This window comes from Ranitomeya variabilis, chromosome 4 (genome assembly GCF_051348905.1).
Source record: "Ranitomeya variabilis isolate aRanVar5 chromosome 4, aRanVar5.hap1, whole genome shotgun sequence".
NCBI classification, from domain to species: Eukaryota; Metazoa; Chordata; class Amphibia; order Anura; family Dendrobatidae; genus Ranitomeya; species Ranitomeya variabilis.
In genome coordinates, this window is record NC_135235.1 from 47,831,877 (window position 1) to 47,851,368 (window position 19,492).

Consider the following 19,492-nt stretch of genomic DNA (forward strand, 5'->3'; position numbering starts at 1 on the left):
GGAGTTATTATATTGCTCTTTTATGGTGGGAGTACAGTTATATTGCTCTTCCACACAGTATAGCATGTTCTTGGGTACATTTCGGTGTATATAACCTTCAAGAAAATTGGTTAAAATGTTTTGGTATTACGGTATATTGCTCATCCATGTTCTTGGGTAGATTTCGGTGATGTATAACCTTCAAAACAAATTGTCACATTTTTTTCGCTATCCTACTGCTCATCCATACATTGTGTATTCTTGGGTACATTTCGGTGGTCTATAGAACGCTACAAAAAAGCGGTGAGAAATTTGTCTGGATTCAATTACTCATCCATACAGTTTTGCGTGCTTTCTATTGCATTTTGGTTTATATAAACATACACTCCCCCCTCCCCCCCAAATTGAAAAAATGTTTATGGATTCGGTGATTGATCATACACTGTAGCATGGTTCTTGTTACATTTCGCAGCTTTATTAAACTCTCAAACCTTCCAAAACTTTTTTTTATGCATTCAATGATTCATATCCATACAGTTTAACATGCTGTGTGTTTTAAAATTTTCAAAACCCGCTTGGCCTGGGACAGTTCACAAAATATTTCTGGTCAAAATATTTACTATTGTCATTATATGCTGTAGAACCTGCTTTGTGTGGAATTTCGTTGGTGTACGCTTTCTTAATATATGAATGACGCACTATAGTTGGTGCCTTCAAGGGTGTATGGATGACCCTGCTTGTCATTTTTGGTAGGCTTTGCACTTAGTATGTAGCCTTTGAGTCTAGGAGTACCACTGCATGACAATGTGACTAGAATGTGTATGAGGCACTCCTTTGTCTAGGGTGTACCTGAGTTCCTCTTGCTTCCTTAGATATACTGAAATGTACAATTTTATTTTTATTTTTTTTACTAAAAATTTTAATTTTGGTTTACTTCAGTTATTTAAAAAATAATACTTTTAAAATGTTGCCTTATATACAAGTCATTATACGGGAAAGATTGTTTAACGTTTTTTTTTTCCCCCTGTAAAATGCAATTTCTCGGCAGTTTGGAAAGTCAGTCCTTAAAAGTGGAGTAAAAGTGTGGCACCATTGTTCTCGGCAGCGATCTGGGAGTCATAGATGCTTCCAGGGGTATTCCCCATCCTGCTCTCCTTCCATTCAGCACTTTTCCCATCCAGTTGATCATTTTCACTGCCCCCCAGACCTCTTTGTAGGGTCTGCTGGAAAAATGCCTTACCATTGACTCCCATTGTAGTCATTACTCAAAACTAGCATTCGAGCATTAGGAATTGGTAGTTTCGAGCAGCGCGCACACAAGCATTTTAGTGCTCGATCATCAAGAGTGCTAATATAAATTGTGCTCGGACCCATCCCGGAGCACTAGCAGTCATCACCAGTATTGCCTATAGGTAGGACATGTGGCAGTAGAACATAAGAGGCCATGGGAGGTTTTAATGTTTCCCCCCCCCCCCCACTCCTTTTCAGCCATTCCTGCTTTACTGGTAGGGGACTGTTTTCTTTTCCAGGCTCCTAAAATGTACAGTTAGTGTGAATGACGCGATCTCTCTGTAAGATCCGATTCTGTTTCTCCAAAAGGTCGCATCCCAGATAGTCTCCGAAACTGCGTGAACAAAGAATTTTTAGCGATGACGACAACACAGTGGCCTACAATAGAGCAAACCGGGACCAACGTGGATCTGAATGGCGCCCCCTACAGGTGGGAAGTAGAATTATTCTGCAAAATGGAGAATTATATTGGTTTTAGAATTGAAATATTATATCAGAATTTAAAAAATATATGTCTGTAATAATCAGTGATTGCTGTGACCAGCGTCCTGTCTCTCTTTCCTTAGATCCGTGTGCGTGCAGCCTCTCCAGGGAGAGAAGCGTTGACCACGGCTCCCAGTATGTAAGTACCTCGCATGCCGCAATGTGTAGTCACTTTATATAGGGGTCAGCGCCATTGTGAGACATGGATGTCCATCCTATACTTTTAAGTATTTAATCTAGAGAAAGCATTAAGCTACTTACGAGTAGCGGCATTTTTCGGAGGCCCATGACAGCACTACGAGAGAGGATCCGCCCTTAAGGAACAGGAAACCTACAGATACAAAAAGGCGGCACCTCTCCTATGCATCAGTTGTATTTCAGAGCCGAGAGGACTACCGCGGTTAGTGGCATACAAACATACATTATATACATTTTGAAAACGAAAATATACTATTAAATTGTAACTAGACACCATACGTGAGATCTACATATCACACTATATACATATTTAGGAAGTGCAACCCCCACGTGAATAGGGAGGGAACTAAGGGAGCTGTCATGGGCCTCCAAAAAATGCCGCTACCCGTAAGTAGCTTAATGCTTTATTCGGACTCCCATGACAGCACTACGAGAGAATTACAGAGATGTAAGCTACCTTAGGGAGGGACTATAGCCTGCAGCACCGTTAACCCGAAGGTGAGATCAGAGGAGGACCCCAAATCCAACCGATAGTGCTTAAAGAACGTGGAAGGGGATGACCAAGTGGCCGCCTTACATATTTGTTCCACTGATACTCCAGATCTTTCTGCCCAGGATGATGCCCTGGCCCGGGTGGAATGTGCCTTTAGATTCTGCGGAGCTGGCCCCCCACCCGCTGTATAAGCCAGAGAGAGAGTTTCCCTAATCCATTTAGCCAGTAAATATTTTGATACTCTACATCCTTTCTTTGGACCTTGGAAGGAAAGAAGCAGTGCCTCATCTTTCTTCCAATTATCGGTGAATGAAATATACTGTAGAAGAGATCTCCCAACGTCTAACGTATGAAGCTCCTGCTCTTTAGGATTAGAGGGATTAGGAATAAAAGATGGTAAAACTATCTCCTGCGATCTATGAAACCGTGTCGCTACCTTCGGCAGATATGCTGGGTCTGGCCTAAGGACTACCCTGTCTGATAAGATTTCTGTGTATGGGGGAAGTCTGGAAAGTGCCTGGATATCCCCTATCCTGCGGGCTGAGGTTATGACAATCAAGAAGGCTGTCTTAAGTGTCAACATCTTGATCGAAGCATCTTGCAGAGGTTCAAAGGGGTGTTTCATTAGAGGACAGAACTAAATTTAGATCCCACGGAACCGTTCTGTCTTTATATACCGGTCTAGTTCTACAGACCGCCTTCATAAATCTCGCTACCCAATAGTTGTTAGCTATATTACAGGAAAACAGGGCACCCAGAGCTGAGACCTGTACTCTAAGGGTACTAGCAGAGAGTTTTAGCTCCAACCCCTTCTGCAGAAACTCTAAGATTTGTTGTATTGGTACCCCTTCATGGATATTAAATTTTGAACAGGTCAAAAACTTCCACCAAGTCCTAGAGTAGATTTTTGTAGTTATTTGTTTCCTACTCTTTAGGAGTGTTTCTACTAAGTTCGGAGAGAAGCCTTTATCTACCAACAGTGACCGTTCAAACTCCACGCCGTTAAATGGAGCGCTGCCACTTGTGGATGGGAGATTGGTCCCTGAGAAAGCAAGTTCGGGATTTCTGGCAGTACCCAGGGATCCTATACAGACATTGTCCTGAGCCAGGCAAACCAGGTTCTTCTGGGCCAAAAGGGGGCAATAAGGATGATTTTTGCTCGATCTTCCCTGATTTACCTCACAACTAGAGGTATCAGGTTCAGCGGTGGGAAGGCATAAGCAAGCGGAAAATCCCATTTTATTAGAAACGCGTCCACCGCCAGGGGATTCTCCCTGGGATTTAGAGAGCAGAAAACTTTTACTTTTCTGTTGCTTCTGGTGGCGAACAGATCCACCACTGGCTGACCCCATCTGTGGACGATATGGTTGAAAATGTCCTGGTTGAGAGACCACTCTCCTTGCCTTAATACGTTTCGGCTTAGGAAATCTGCTGTTATATTCTCTTTTCCTTTGATGTGGAGAGCTGTCAAAGATTGAAAATTGAGCTCTGCCACCTGGAACAAGCGATCCGTGATCTGCATTAATGTCTCGGAACGTGTTACCCTTGCTGGTTTATATAGGCGACTGCAACTCTGTTGTCCGACAGAATTCTGACTTGCTGGCCCTGCAGATATGAGGAATTTTTTAACAGCCAATTCAACCGCCAACAACTCCCTTTGATTAAATGAGAACGTTGTAAAGGGCTCCCATTGTCCCTGAACCACCATGTCCCCCATATAAGCTCCCCACCCCGAAGAGCTGGCATCTGTGGTTATCACCTGGGTGACGTCTACTATCCAGGGAACCCCTGTTGATAAATTTCGTTTATCTAACCACCATCTAAGGGAATCCAATGTTATTGACCCCAACGTTAATTTCCCATTTAATGCGCCTCCTAAGGCCCTGTCCTGGAACAAGACCTCTTTTTGTAGGGATCTGGTGTGAAATTGAGCCCATTTAACTGCTGGAATGCAAGATGTAAGTGACCCAAGCAGGGACATTGCTTGCCAAAGTGTCATGGAGGGCGTATTAATTGCTTTTAATACATAACTCTGAATCAGTTCTATTTTCTCAATAGGGAGAAGACACTGTTGTGTTACTGAATTCAACATTAATCCCAGGAATTTTTGAATATTTAGGGGCTGTAACTTAGATTTTTCAAAGTTTATGATCCAACCCAGGTGTTCTAGTTTAGCTCTAGTAGTCTCCCATTGGGACAGACAATGGTCTACCGAATTCCCTACAATGAGGAAATCCTCCAAGTAGGGGATTATAAGGATATTTGATTCCCTTAAAATGCGCCATGACTTCAGCGATTATTTTAGTGAACACTCTGGGAGCCGAAGTTATCCCGAAGGGGAGTGCTCTGAACTGGAAATGTTGAATCTTTCCCCCCATTAACACTGCTACCCTCAGGTATTGTTGGAAATCTGCATGAATGGGTACATGATAGTAGGCATCTTTCAAATCCACTACTACCATAAAACAATTGTTGAAAAGCATTTTAATTGTCGAATTGATGGACTCCATTTTGAACGTATGTTTGACCAAAAATTTATTGAGACCCTTAAGATTTATAATAGTTTTATAAGTCTTATCTGGTTTCTGGATCAGGAATAGGGGAGAGTAAAACCCTTTCCCTGCCTGAGTATACGGCACTTCTACCAGAACGTTTTTAGAGCAGAGTCCTCACTTCCTCTTCTAAGGCAAATTGTTCAGTGGGAGATGAGCGCCAGGGTGTTAACTTGAATTTATCCCGTGGAGTATGAGTAAATTCAAGTTTGAGACCATGGGAAACCGTGTCTTGTATCCAAACGCTGTTTGTGATTTTTGACCATTCTGCCGAGAAATGCAAAAGTCTCCCTCCCACCGGAACTGTTAGTCATTGATCCTGTTTTTTGTTTTCTGTCGGGTTACGGCGAACCCACTGAACATCTTTAGATAGTTGAGGCTTGGGTTCTGTTATACCCATTGTGCCTCTGACTGCCTTTATTAATCTGTCTATTCTCTCTAAGGGTAAACAAAAACGAGCAGCATCTTCTTCTTCCGAGGAGGATGATGCCGCTGAATCGTCTGATTCTTCGCTCTTGTCCTTATCCACAGATGAATCGGATGTCCACTGCGTTTTCTGCTTAGAGCCTCCTGTCTGTGAAAGGCTCTTGATGGACTGCTTAACTTCCATCCTAACCATTTCCTTCAAACTGGCCGTAATAGAGGAGGATTCTTCCGCTAACTGAGGGGGCAAGTAAGGCAGACTAGTCCATAGATCTAATGCCAAAACCCCCTCCCCCTCTCCCAGACCTCACCGTCTGCTGGATACAGGGGTCACATAGCTTTTTAGGGTATGAGTCGGGCAAGGGAACCCCGCAGATGGCACATTCCCTATGCTTTGCTTTACTGGCGCTTTTCTTCCCCTGTGAAAACAAACACGAGGGGAGACTAGTCACTGAGTGAACATTCTCGAAGATCACTTACCAGTGGATGCCCATACCCAGAAAGCTACCGAAGTACGAGGGGGATTTTTCTTGGCTGACGCTTCGGACCCCTGTCTGGAGGAGCTTCTGCGGCCAGATCCATCGCTCCTTTTCTCACGCTCCTTCTGTATAGGCTTCTGGGGTGCTTCATCCAGCAGCAGAGGCTGCTGATCCTGGTCAGTCTCCATTCTTACAAGTATGGAGACCAGAAGCAAGGAACGTGCACCTGAAGCTGGTTATATAGCCCCTCCTTCGGTCAGCGAATATAGCACAGCGCTCCCTTGGATATCCACCCTCCTCCGCAGCTGCAGGGGATCGCCCGACATCTGAGGGTGATCAGCGCACATTTTCCGGTGGGCGCCGCCATCTTGGAGCTCCTGCGCATGCGCAGAAGCTCCGCGACCCGGAAGTCATCGCCGGCTCCGCCCCCGACATCACCCCCGGTCCACAGCGCTTCCTGTCAGCGCTGCAGACAGCGTGGGACACCGAGACATCGCCAGCAGGACTCCGGGTGGCGCCGCCCCGACGGAGCCCCCACAGCACTCGAGGGAGGGGATCAATCATACTTACCATGCTCCGGAGACAGGACACGCCTGGCGACTTGCTCCATGCTGATTCAGTCACAGCCGTGCAGCCCCGCCGGGACCACCGTGACCGCTTAAGGTACCCCGCACCGGCCGAGGTAGGAGACCCCCTCGCTACCTGAATGGGGCCGGCCGGCCTGGAAATCCAAAACTTCTTTTGTAGGATCCAGTCCCTTTAGGAACAGGAAACCAACTGATGCATAGGAGAGGTGCCGCCCTTTTTGTATCCGTAGGTTTCCTGTTCCTTAAGGGCGGATCCCCTCTCGTAGTGCTGTCATGGGAGTCCGAATAAAGGCAAACTCCCCATGAGGCAGATGCTGATTGCCCCATATTAGGGGACATATCTCCTTACCGGGTCCAGACCCACCGCACGGATTCATACCCATAACCTTTAATGTACTTTTCAAGAACCGCATCTGGACCCTCCATGAATTTACCACCACAATATCATGGCAGAGGCCCGTAGACCACGTTCGATCACAGATCTTGGTGCTGCCATCTGCCCATTCTCTTCATAAGCCTGGTCGCTCTTCTCCGCACAAGCTAATTTGTGCTTCTCACACAATGGACACTTATACTTTTTCTGCCCCATCAATTAGCCTCCTGCCCCCTTGGCTTGATTGACAGCACTCGCTTGCACAGAGTGAGCACTGCCTTATATGAATCCCTGGTCCGGCACTGATACTGCAGGGATGGCGCACCCGGTGTCTGTGCAGGGGTGGAGCACCCGGTGTCTGTGCAGGGGTGGAGCACCCGGTGTCTGTGCAGGGGTGGAGCACCCGGTGTCTGTGCAGGGGTGGAGCACCCGGTGTCTGTGCAGGGGTGGAGCACCCGGTGTCTGTGCAGGGGTGGAGCACCCGGTGTCTGTGCAAGGGTCCCACGAATTAGAACAGGACATGCGTACAATACTTCCTGGCAATAAACGGTTCCCTTGTCATTTCCCCCGAGAATCTCTCCGTGCTCCATACTTGTCCCTCTCATGTTTTCTTTTTTTTTCCATAAACCTCTTTATGTATGGCGAGCATAGGGTAACAGGCCAACAAGCACATGTTTTATCTACAATTTTTTTTTTTTTTTTTTTTTTTTTTATAAAATATCCAATAAAATATAAGACACAAGATGGTCAGGACTGATGAGCAATAACTACATGGTAAATAAGATTTGGTAAGGTGTGCAAAGTGTAGTCATAATATTGGAGACAGATACCACTACATATAAGTATCGTAAAACCTATTGGGCTCATTACATATCTACTTTCTCCACTCTGAGATACGCTACATTCTAATTTACTAAGCTGAAAGTATTAACATGCACAGTTGCGTAAAGAGGACTCGCCAGTCAAGAAAAGAACTGCACCCGACGCGCTTTTCGCTTCCGAGCACCTTGATGACGCGCGTCGGGTGCAGTTCTTTTCTTGACTGGCGAGTCCTCTTTACGCCACTGTGCACGTTTACATTTTCTACTTATTACATATATATTTTCTCCACTCCATTCTAATTTACTGAGCCCTATATGTTTTACGCTACTTACATGTAGTGGTATCTGTTGGCAATATTGTGACACAATTTTGCACACCTTATTATACCAGTGCATGTACTTTATTACATGCAGTTATTGAAACTGTATACTTAGAATAGATTTTACAATGTATAATCAAATGTCTGTATCATGCCGTGTAAATATCTTATTTATCATATAATTATTGCTCATCATTCCTGACCATCTTGTGTCTCACATTTTATGTATGGTACAATTTGTTTTTTAAATTAAATATCCAATAAAATATATATAATTTTTTTTTACTCCTTTTACTGAGTCTTGCACTTTCCTCTTTCATATGGCATTAGATTAACGGTCACTGGCTGTAACATCTTTCTTCAGTGAAGCCTTTCCACAAGATCGGCTTGTGTCTGTGCCCATAGAGCATTTGTTAGGCTATAATTATTAAAGGGGTATTCCTATCCCAATATGTAGTAGGTATAATTATAATAGCAAAAACATCCAATTAGAAATGTAGTATAGTTGTTCTGATTCGCTAAGTCAATTACTCCATGTGCAGGGCATTGCAGGAACTTTGGTATCCATGGTTACGATCATTCAGTGACTGTTGTTAGAGGCCGTAACCATAGATACCTGTCACTGAATGATCGTAACCATAGATGCCTAAGCTACTGCAATGCCCTGCACTTTGGGTAAGCGACATAGCTTATCAGAAGAACTATACTAAATTTCTAATTGGAGGTATTTGCCATTATTATTACACCTACTACATATAGGGATGGGAATAAACCTTTTTAACTAGAAAATAAAGGGGGCAAAGTTAACATAATAGACCTTCATACTGTTCCCCCTCCAATTTGTATAGTGGCACAGTGTGTTCCTGTAGGTAACATTCATCCATCATCCGGTTCTCCTGCACGAAGCACTGCACGCCATGTTTTTCTTTCCTTCATGCAAGACCTATTTGCTGAAAAACCCCAGAATGCTGAATAGCGCTCTGGTTACTCACTATTAATACAACCCCTCGCCCTCTCTCCCAAAAGGCAGGAGTAGTTCTGTACAAAACCAATATGGAAGCACTGCCTGGTGCATTATGTACAGCTGCCGGTCCATGGAGACCCAGACCCAGCCTGTGTCCTCTGGGACAGCAAGTGATGTCATGGAGGACAGGGATTTTAATGCATTACTCCTGAATTTTTTAGTTCTTGGATGTCTGGGGGAAAAAAAAGCTGTAGAATGATTGTATGATGTGATGTAACTGCCCCATGTCCTCCCTGTATATCCACAGCCATGTCAATCATCCCATTTATTAAGACTTTGCTGACCCCATGTGGTCATTTGTGTTACTGCAGGTTTAGTCACCGCAGTCACATACACACAGAGGTAAGTGAATATACAGTCACCTGTGTTCTTCAGAGTGAGTTTCCTTTTTTTCTTAGGGTTGTTAAAGATTTTCATTAGTCAAAGCCTATTGGGAATAAAAATCTGATTCATAAAAATCATGTAAAATCATAAAATAACTTTGGTGATGGTGCAGTCGTGTCGCCCTACCGTTACCGCCATGTGTTCATGGAAATAAAGGATTGAGAGGCATAGATGGTGTAGAGCTTTAAAATCTGTGAAAAAAAAAGTGTGAATCTAGCCTTAATAACCCGACCCTACAGCGGCTGTGGGCTGTCCTCCCACTTGCAGACCCAGCCTACAAATATTTCTAATTCTAAAGCGTTCTTCCCATCTGGATATATATGTTGGATAGCGCTCCTAAAACAAGCACTTTTTGCAATTTATTGCTTATTAAAACTTGCATCCACTCTTGAGAGATTAAAGTTTTCAGCTCGTTGCCTAGGAAACCGACCACCGCTGCAGCTGTCTAGTGTGTAAGTGCTGCGCTGATCTCCGTCCTCAGTGTATGAATTCATCCTAAATCTCCTGTGGGCATAATTTTGTCTAAAAGGATGTTTTTCCTTCTTCTTTCTTTATCCAGGACCTTTCTCTGCTCCAGCCAGCCCTCCTGCAGTCAGAAGGAATACCTCGTGACCAGGGATCCCGTCCCCTCCTCATCCCTCCGTGCCCACACCGTCCAGCTGCCTCAGACTGGGGCTGAACTGCATTTAGCACTAGGAAGCGGCTCTGGCCACAGACTATCCAAAATGGCTTCAGACCAGGTTGTGAGTCGGGACAATGGTGCAGCCAACAACATGGTCACAAGGTAATGAACCAGCAGCCGGCACGACGACATACCAGGAAGTAGTCACACTGCCGGGTCCAGGAGCGAGCACATCGCCCATCTTACCAAGCAACAAAGTAATGTGAACCACAACCCATAACCTACCGTCAGCGCAACCTGTGGAGGGATGGAGGCTTTTATACAGGACCGTCTCCACGGCCGGACAGACACCGGGATGGATTAGTGTGACGTTTGTCTCTCGTTTGTCCTTACGCTCCACTGGCTCAGGAAATCTTAAGTCTATTGTCTACACATAAAATATCTGTATTTTGTTATTCTGAATTCCACTATTTTCTTTCTATTTCCATGTCGCCTTTAGGTTGTGGTAGCAGGAACTCTAGTATGTCACTTCTCATGCTCTGCGTGTTCTGGGTTTTCAGTTCAAAATGGACTAAATTCAGGGGACGGAAGGACGAGCCCGACCACCATGACGTGAAATAAAGTTTTATCAGATGTGTGGTTGTTCCAGTGGTTCTCCTATGTGGGGTCTCCTGTCTCTGTGGTGTGTAGGTATGGCAGTGGACCCGCCAGGTGTCACTGTATGGCAGCAGTTCTGTCTCTATGGTCGTGGCAGTGGTGGGTCTACAGGTAGGGCTGTATGGCAGCAGCAGTTCTCCTGTCTGTGGTGTGTAGGTATAGCAGTGGTGGGTATATAAGGGGTCGCTGTATCGCAGCGGCAGTTCTGTCTTTGGTCTGTAAGTATGGCAGTGGTGGGTATACAGGTGTGGATATATGGCAGTGGCGGTTCTCCCGTCTCTGTGGTGTGTAGGTATGGCAGTGGTGGGTCTACATAGCAGCAACGGTTCTTCTGTCTCTGTGGTGTGTAGGTATGGCTACGTTCACATTAGCGTTGTGCGACGCAGCGTCGGGTGCCGCTGCATGCACCCCTATATTTAACATGGGGGCGCATGGACATGCGTTGCATTTGCGTTTTGTGACGCACGCGTCAGGGCGCACAGGACGCAGCAAGTTGCATTTTTTGTGCGTCCAAAATCAAGCAAAAAAAGGACGCATGCGTCACAAAACGCTGCGTTGTGCATGCGTTCACATTTGCGTTGTGCGTTGTGTCACCGACGCTGCGGCGCACAACGCAAATGTGAACGTAGCCTATGGCAGTGGTGGGTCTACAGGTGTGGATGTATGGCAGCAGCGGTTCTCCTGTCTCTGTGGTTTGTAGGTATGGCAGTGGTGGGTCTACAGGTAGGGCTGTATGGCAGTGGTGGGTCTACAGGTAGGGCTGTATGGCAGTGGCGGTTCTCCTGTCTGTGATGTGTAGGTATGGCAGTGGTGGATCTACAGGTGTGGATGTATGGCAGCAGCGGTTCTCCTGTCTCTGTGGTGTGTAGGTATGGCAGTGGGGGGTCTACAGGTGGGGCTGTATGGCAGCAGCGGTTCTCCTGTCTCTGTAGGTATGGCAGTGGTGGGTCTACAGGTAGGGCTGTATGGCAGTGGCGGGTCTACAGGTAGTGCTGTATGGCAGTGGCGGTTCTCCTGTCTGTGGTGTGTAGGTATGGCAGTGGTGGGTCTACAGGTGTGGCTGTATGGCAGCAGCAGTTCTCCTGTCTCTGTAGGTATGGCAGTGGTGGGTCTACAGGTAGGGCTGTATGGCAGTGGTGGGTCTACAGGTAGGGCTGTGTAGGTATGGCAGTGGTGGGTCTACAGGTGTGGATGTATGGCAGCGGTGCAGCTTGTATGAAATGAGTGATTTAGTATTGTTCTTGCCCATCTCTTGGAAAAAGTAGCAACATAGTGGAAAAATGTTAGGGTCTGTCCCTATTTTGGTTGGTACGGGTCGGATTATTCTTGCTCATGGCCCCCTTTATGCAACGAAGGTAATTCTAGAAGTAAAACTCCAAGCAAGTGGGAGAAGGGTGTTAGAGGATTTTCTACTGCGCTAAAAAAAGTTGTCGAACATTATGTTGAACAGGAAACCAACTTCTATTTTATAGGAACAGCAAAAAAAAAAATTATATAGTCTCCAAATAAAACTGAACACTACACACAGGAAAAAACATTGAAAATGCAAAAAGTTTTCTCCTTTTTGGGAAGGCTTCTTAATATTTCTCAACAGATCAGCCATTATCGTCCCTGTCCTGTATGGTTGTAAGACAGCTGCCTGCAGCGGGAGCTTCTCCCTCTCCCCCACCTGCAGCGGGAGCCTCTCCCTCTGAGGAAGGGGCAACCAAAGTAGACTAAGGGGTGTGGGTGTGTGTGCGCTCTAGCCACCAGCTGGAGTTGATCGGGTGATTAACCCCTTCTGTTCTCTGCAAGAGTGACCGCAGACTTTTCTGCATGACCCTATAAGTCTGTCTGAACTCCTGCAATCATGACTGCATGCAATACATACAATGTCCGTGGTGCGAGCCAGCGGTCACATGACCTCATGAACACCATTTCCATATTCGTGGTCATGTCCTGACAAGTCTCTCAATAAGAACTGAGAGAAGCGAAATGCATCTAATCAGCACGTGACTTCATGTATGGGATCACGCATGTTGGGAATCTCGAGCGTGTGCACGTTGCATGGTCACCACTCGGAAGGCTGCGGTCACACTTAGGCCATGTTTTCTTATTGCATTTGTGCCTGTCTTGTCAAGGTGTTTTTGTTTTTGTTTTTTTGTATCTTCACCTGTTTTTGTTTTTTTTCCTGTTTATTCACTTTCTTTTCTGTTTGTTATTGTGGGCACAGTTTAGGAAGTCCAGATCTTTTCACCTGATTCATACACTGCAACTATTTTTAAAAAAATCTGCAAAATGTGGTGCAAATCGGTACACCCTTGGAGTGATATTTAAAAAGATGTAACTTTTTGCCCAATGCAAAAATTGTTCCCCTCCCATCCTCAGTCAGTAACTGCATGCAAAATCCATGAACCATGTATTCCATTTTCATAAATTTGGTGCAATAAACTGCAGTGAATACTCAGACCAAAAAAAAAGGGGCAAATGATGACTTGGGACTATAATAACTGTAGACTTGTTCTCATTGCTGAATAATCCCTAGCAAAATCATCTTCATGAGGACAATGCCCCATCTCTTGCGGTAAAGAATAACAATTATTGGCATAAAAAGGAGAGAAACTCATTGTGTGACCTCAACCCCAATTGAGAACCTTTGTACCCTCAAGTGGAAGGCCGCTCACATCAGAACAGCAGCTCTGGGAGGCGAGTGACATTTCTAAAGAAGGCAGAAACCCCTAAAACTCAAGTTCAATGGACACAAGAATTGAGAGGATATCGACGAAAAGGTCCTCTGTTAACACGGAAATAGACCTGGTATGATGCTTTCAGTAAATGTGACCTCTTAATGCTGCAAACACAAATGACCATTTTTGCTTCTTTATAATATATCAAATGTTTGTGAAATCTGTTATACATAACAATTTGGAACATTGGTGCATTTTCAGCTTTATTAACTTTTCTTTTCAAAACGAATAGGGAGATTTATCCTTTAATAGTCGACTTAAATTATACGGACTCATTTGCATCAACCATTTGAGAAAAATAGCCTTTGTGTAATAATTAAGAATCCAGTGTCAGTCTTATAAGGATTCTTTGTAGTATGGAAGAAAGTAGTCAGAAACTCTATTTACTTTGCAGAGGTCAATGTCACACCTTTAAGGACCACCAGCTCTCGCCACATGATTCCAGCCTTAAACATGACTGCCACAGCCTTGTTGCAACATGAAGACCATCCACCGCTCCATCAGTCTGGACCATCCATTCCTCATCAGTAAACAAGACTGTTCTAAAAATAAGTCTTCATGTATGTCTGGGCCCACTGCAAACACTTTTACTTGTGAGCACTGCTTAGAGGTGGCTAAATAGTAGGTTTATGCACAACTGCAAGCCCCTAGACCTAGAGGATCCTACAGGCACCAGCAGCTTCATCCACCTGTTTGCTGCTCTTTTAATCTGGTGAATTTGTCTAGAAGAAACCTTCCTCATTATGCCTTTATCTGCACTAACCTACCTGTACTCTGTATTGGTCACAAATCTCTTCACCCTATGATGATCACATTTGAGTGTTTGTGAAATATCTAAATCTTTTCATACCTCGTCCAAGATAATGCAGTTTTTGACAACAGAGATCCTTTTTCTTTCATATAATTGCTTGAAACCTGGAGGTTGATTAATAATGTGGAACATCCTTCTTAGGCCAGGGTAACACTTGCGAGTGTGAGGTGAGAAACTTGCGCAAGTCTCTCGCATCAATACCGGCACTATTTCTATGCAGCCACATACTCCGGTCCCAAGTGCCGGCAGCATTGCCAAGTATTGATGCGCGAGTTACTCACAAGTGTGACCTCAGCCTTAGTTTTCCTTTAATTGGGCTTACTTGGCAAACTAATTATCAAGGTGTTTGACATTGATATCTGTGATCCCGATACACAAACCATCCATGGATTTATTTGAAAAACCAAAAAAATTACTGTACATCATTGACACTTAAATCCAATTTGCATAATAATTTGGAACAACTCTAGTCTGGACATGTTCCATGGATGCCTGCATGAAATTTTAGGTTTCTCACTTTTTTTTTTTTTTATATAATCCAATAACATCTGTGCATTTTTTTTTTTATTGCCTACTCCTTTGCCTCGTTGAGTTTCATATGCAATACAAGTTTTGTTTTTGGAGTATATCTCTCTACTACAGCCTCTGATAATAGAGAATTTTTTTTAAATCAATTTTGCTGGACCTTAGTTTCAGCATTTGGTTTTTCATTGCCATAAAAAAAAGTGGTCCTAATGTGTCAGTGGTATTCATGGAGAAACAAGACAAGAACACAAGGTAAAATGAGGCCTAACGAGGACAAACTCTTCTTGATTAACGAAAATATTGATTAAGTTTAGTTTTCGTTCATAGAAACTTTCAGATGCTCTCAAGTCAGGAGGAACGTGTCTTGGGGCCTTTCTCCAGGGTCTACTGCAGGATGGGGGACATGAACGAGCTGGTTGATGGGCCCTGTAGGATGTGGTCATTGACTCGCATGCAGATATTTAGTAAGCTATGCCATCTTGGTAATGCAATAGACGAGTAGGACCCCTTCCCTAGTGACATGTGGCTTTTATCCAAAGTTATGTCCTCGCAGCTCAAATAAAGGGACAAAGTGACACAGAAATCAGTGCGAGATATTCACAGCAAGACGATGTATTTGTGCCACATTCGCAATAAAGTCCAAGCTGGAAAACTGCACACAATCGCTTTAGAGCCTAATTCCTGCATGTGAGCGGGGGCAACGAGTGACGCGGGACAAATAAATATATTAAAGGACAAAAAAAATAAGTTGGGTGACAGAGGAAATATGAAGCAAAACGCCGACTTAAAAGGGGAAAGAAAAAACAAACAAACAAAAAAAAATCATCAACTTTTCTCCAGTCAATCCTTAACTACTTCAATACCACTAAAAAAAAAGTTTAAGGAAAATAAAATCCATACGGCTGGTGTCTGACATCTGAGAGCGTCCCTGTGCATCAGCCTTGTGCAGGAAGGCAGAGGTCTCGATTCTGTGTTCTTACCGTGTGTGTACAGAAGCTTAAAAAGTAAATGATTAACCCCTTTATTGCTGAAGACAGACACAAGCCATTTGTCTGTAACTGTGCAATATACAAAGCTCGGCCTGTCTAGTAATGCCAGGGTTAAAATCAAGTGAGGGACAAAATTAAAATAAGTGAGGAGGGAAACAGAAGCTTTTGCTAATTAAAAAAAAAAAAAAAAAAGTCAGGAACTAGGGGAAAGCAAAAAAGTGACCAGCCCACTATACTTATGGGTTGACCACGGGATATTTTTTTTTTTCACCTTCGAATTACTCTCCCCCCACCATTGCACAACACATGCATTATACGCCAAGATTTACAACCCAGAGGGAGAGGCAAAATGAAAAACAGTGTCCAGTCTCAATGCCAAGGAGGTCGTCTTCTACAGGTGCCATGTCCTCGGGATTAGGTGGGCTCGAGCATTCCTCCCTGTGTCCGGCCTCAAGTGGTTGAGGCAGGGTCCCATTACCTCAGGTCCCAGTCATGATCCACATCACGTGCGGTTCAGACATTAAAGCCTTCAACACTGGAGCCTACGTCTCACTCGTCCTCGTCGTCTTCATCCTCCTCGCCGTCAGACAGGGCCGTGCATGGGCGGATCTGACGGTAACCATCTAGCCATTTTTCCACCATCTGCGTCACTAGTGGGTGGTTACGACGGCGTGAGCTTTTCTGCATGGCCACCAACACGCCGCCTTCAGTCACACAACAGTCCAACCATTCTCGCAGGAGCTTTTCCTGCTGGTCCTCGTTCCCGAGCTGAAGAGACAAAAAGCATTTATGTATAACATAAAAATGCAGAAAGGAACATAGCGGGCATACCCAATCCACATGTACCCCCCACCAACGGGGCTGACAGGAGCTGGGGTCAACGAGGGGAACAAGGGCAGAGAAATATATACAAGTCAGGAACAGGAAAATAATGGTTCAGCATTTACTGGGGCTTCTATTCAATTCCTCCACAAAAAGACAGAATTCAGACGTGTCCGACGCATTGTAACCTAAACTGCATCCACTGATATTACACGGGAAGTTCTGAGTATAGAAGGATTAACATTTTTATAATAAAGCAATGAAGATGCAGGAATTACAAAGAACCCTCGGGTCGCTTCTGGGCTCAATCAGCGCCTCACCCCCGTGTAATCAGCGCCACCCCATCCCTCTCTCTCTGTGTAATCAGCACCACACCCATCCCCGTGTAATCAGCACCCCTCCCCCATCCCCCTCTCCCCGTGTAATCAGGGCCCCTCCCTCCATAATCAGCGCCCTGCCCCCATCCCCCCATGTAATCAGCACCCCTCCCCATCCCCATGTAATCAGGGCCCCTCCCCATCCCCATGTAATCAGGGCCCCGCCCCCATCCCCATGTAATCAGCGCCACCCCCATCCCCATGTAATCAGCGCCACCCCCTCCATCCCTGTGTAATCAGCAACATCCCCGTGTAATCAGCGCCACCCCCTCCATCCCTGTGTAGTCAGCAACATCCCCGTGTAATTAGAGCCCCGCCCCCATCCCCGTGTAATCAGCGCCCCGCCCCATCCCCGTGTAATCAGCACCATCCGAGGGGAATCAGAGCCCCGCCCCCATCCCTGTGTAATCAGCACCACCCCATCCATCCCCGTGTAATCAGCACCCCGCCCCCATCCCCGTGTAATCAGCGCAACCCCCTCCATCCCCGTGTAATCAGCAACATCCCCGTGTAATTAGAGCCCGCCCCCATCCCCGTGTAATCAGCGCCCCGCCCCCATCCCCGTGTAATCAGCACCATCCGAGGGGAATCAGAGCCCCACCCCCATGTAATCAGCGCCACCCCCTCCATCCCCGTGTAATCAGCACCCCGCCCCCATCCCCATGTAATCAGATCCACCCCCAACCACGTGTAATCAGCGCCCCGCCCCCATCCCCGTCTAATCAGCGCCACCCCCTCCATCCCAGTGTAATCAGCACCATCCCCGTGTAATCAGCACCATCCCCGTGTAATCAGAGCCCCACACCCATCCCTGTGTAATCAGCACCCCGCCCCCATCCCCATGTAATCAGATCCACCCCCATCCCTGTGTAATCAGCGCCCCGCCCCCATCCCTGTGTAATCAGCGCCCCGCCCCCATCCCCGTGTAATCAGCGCCCCGCCCCCATCCCCGTGTAATCAGCGCCCCGCCCCCATCCCCTTGTAATCAGCGCTACCCCCATTCCCATGTAATCAGTGCCACTCCCCCACCCCTGGATAATCAAAGCCACCCTCCCGATCCCCATGTAATCAGCGCACAGTTTACAGAGGCAGAACAGCACGGCCCGCGCCTCCGCTTACCTCTTGCGCCGACAGGAAGTGAATGTGCAGGAGCTTCCGTTCACTGTCCACAAGTGGCAGAAATGTAACCGTTACGTCGTCGTCTGTGTTTAGATTTGCACCGGCCCCTCGATTGTCATAGCCATCGTTCTCCATCGCTACCAGAGCTGAGAAGTGTCCCCTCGTGTAGCCCAAAGCAATTGGGCTTTTCCAGCAAAAACTCTGCTCCCACAAAAGTGGCAAGTACACTCCTGACAAAAGAGGAAAAGAAAGCCATAGCATGGCAAGCGGTTATTGGACTTTTGGGTACTTTTCACATTTTCATGCTTTAATTTACATTGTTGTTATCACTGGATTGATCCTAATAAGTGACTGGAGAAAGAAGAACAATGCAGGAGCCGCGTCCTCTCTCCGGAGGTCCCGAACTTCAGGGACTGGGGAAGCAGCAGTTACAGTAAACGTGGGTTTTTGTGTTGGGTCGTAGCAGGACACCCATGATGGCGACACAATGTCAGAGAAAGCAGTTGCATCTATAAGTATTTAACACTTTCTATACTTAATATATTAAAGGTCTAAAATACATAATGTCCGCATACTATGGAGTCCGCTCTATTTTATGAGCTATTGGTTCTCTGCCCACCTGACACAGACTGACGGCTTTGTCTCTATAGTATGTGTAGGGGGGAAAAAAACAAAGCCTGCTGGCCACATGACCACGAAGACTTAATTCATCAGCCGCAGCACAAGTAGAGTACTATAACTAAGGCAAAACGCAAACGTAAGCCATGCTCTGCTCAGTCCGTGTGCAGCCGGCTCATGTACCTACATGTCTGTATCTTACTGATGTGATGCAGCCGACATTAGTTATACCTTGAAAACGAGTGTATCCCAACGTCTCCCCACGGAAGCTCTTGTAATATTTCACTCCATATACTATGATTGGTCTTCTGAGAATATGCGCAAGAACAAAGATGTGCGTTTGCTCCAGGCTGGCCCCTGGCTAAAAGAAAAAAAAAAAAAGGAGAAAAAAAAACTGTCAATAAACTGCCTTATACGATGCATAAAATATATACAAAGAAGAATGTAAATATCAGGAGAGCTACAGCCGGTCTGTACGCCGATTGGCAGACATGTGAAATTGGCCCAATACAGACGGTGTCCATATAGCCAGAGGCGAGAGTGAGTAAGGGATGGCAGTGGAGATCCATGTGATTTATAGAGACCGTGCCTATATAGCCACAGGCAAGAGTAAGGCTAGGTTCACATTGCGTTAATGGGTGTCCGCTAGCGGACTCCGTTACATGGCGCAATTGTCGCAATTAACGCTATGTAACGGGTCCGTTAGCGCACCCATTGACCGCAATGTGCTAACGGCTCGCTGACGCATGCCATTTTTGGCACGCGCTAGCGATGTCCCGTTATTTTCGAACAGACCTCGAACGCTGCTTGCAGCATCCGA

At 45.8% G+C, this 19,492-nt stretch overlaps 2 protein-coding genes across 10 annotated transcripts in view; one reads left to right on the forward strand and one right to left on the reverse strand.

Moving 5' to 3' along the window:
• CTBP2 (C-terminal binding protein 2) overlaps nucleotides 1-10,663 on the forward strand; it is a 96,759-nt gene extending 86,096 nt beyond the window's left edge. For 6 of the 8 annotated variants that reach the window (XM_077258456.1, XM_077258454.1, XM_077258455.1 and 3 more), the window contains 3 exons: nucleotides 1,579-1,699; nucleotides 1,836-1,891; nucleotides 9,966-10,663. In XM_077258456.1, the coding sequence (XP_077114571.1) occupies nucleotides 1,579-1,699; nucleotides 1,836-1,875 (161 nt within the window). In that variant the 3' untranslated portion in view covers nucleotides 1,876-1,891; nucleotides 9,966-10,663. Of the gene's footprint in view, nucleotides 1-1,578; nucleotides 1,700-1,813; nucleotides 1,892-9,965 lie in introns of all 8 variants that reach the window. The other 2 variants (XR_013214457.1, XR_013214456.1) reach the window with 2 other exon arrangements.
• Nucleotides 10,664-14,595: 3,932 nt separating this feature from the next.
• ZRANB1 (zinc finger RANBP2-type containing 1) overlaps nucleotides 14,596-19,492 on the reverse strand; it is a 47,437-nt gene continuing 42,540 nt past the window's right edge. For both annotated transcript variants that reach the window (XM_077258459.1, XM_077258460.1), the window contains exons 8-10: nucleotides 18,904-19,033; nucleotides 18,055-18,284; nucleotides 14,596-16,504 (exon numbers count right to left, since the gene is read on the reverse strand). In XM_077258459.1, coding sequence (XP_077114574.1) covers nucleotides 16,286-16,504; nucleotides 18,055-18,284; nucleotides 18,904-19,033 — 579 coding nt within the window. In that variant the 3' untranslated portion in view covers nucleotides 14,596-16,285. The remainder of the gene's footprint in view (nucleotides 16,505-18,054; nucleotides 18,285-18,903; nucleotides 19,034-19,492) is intronic.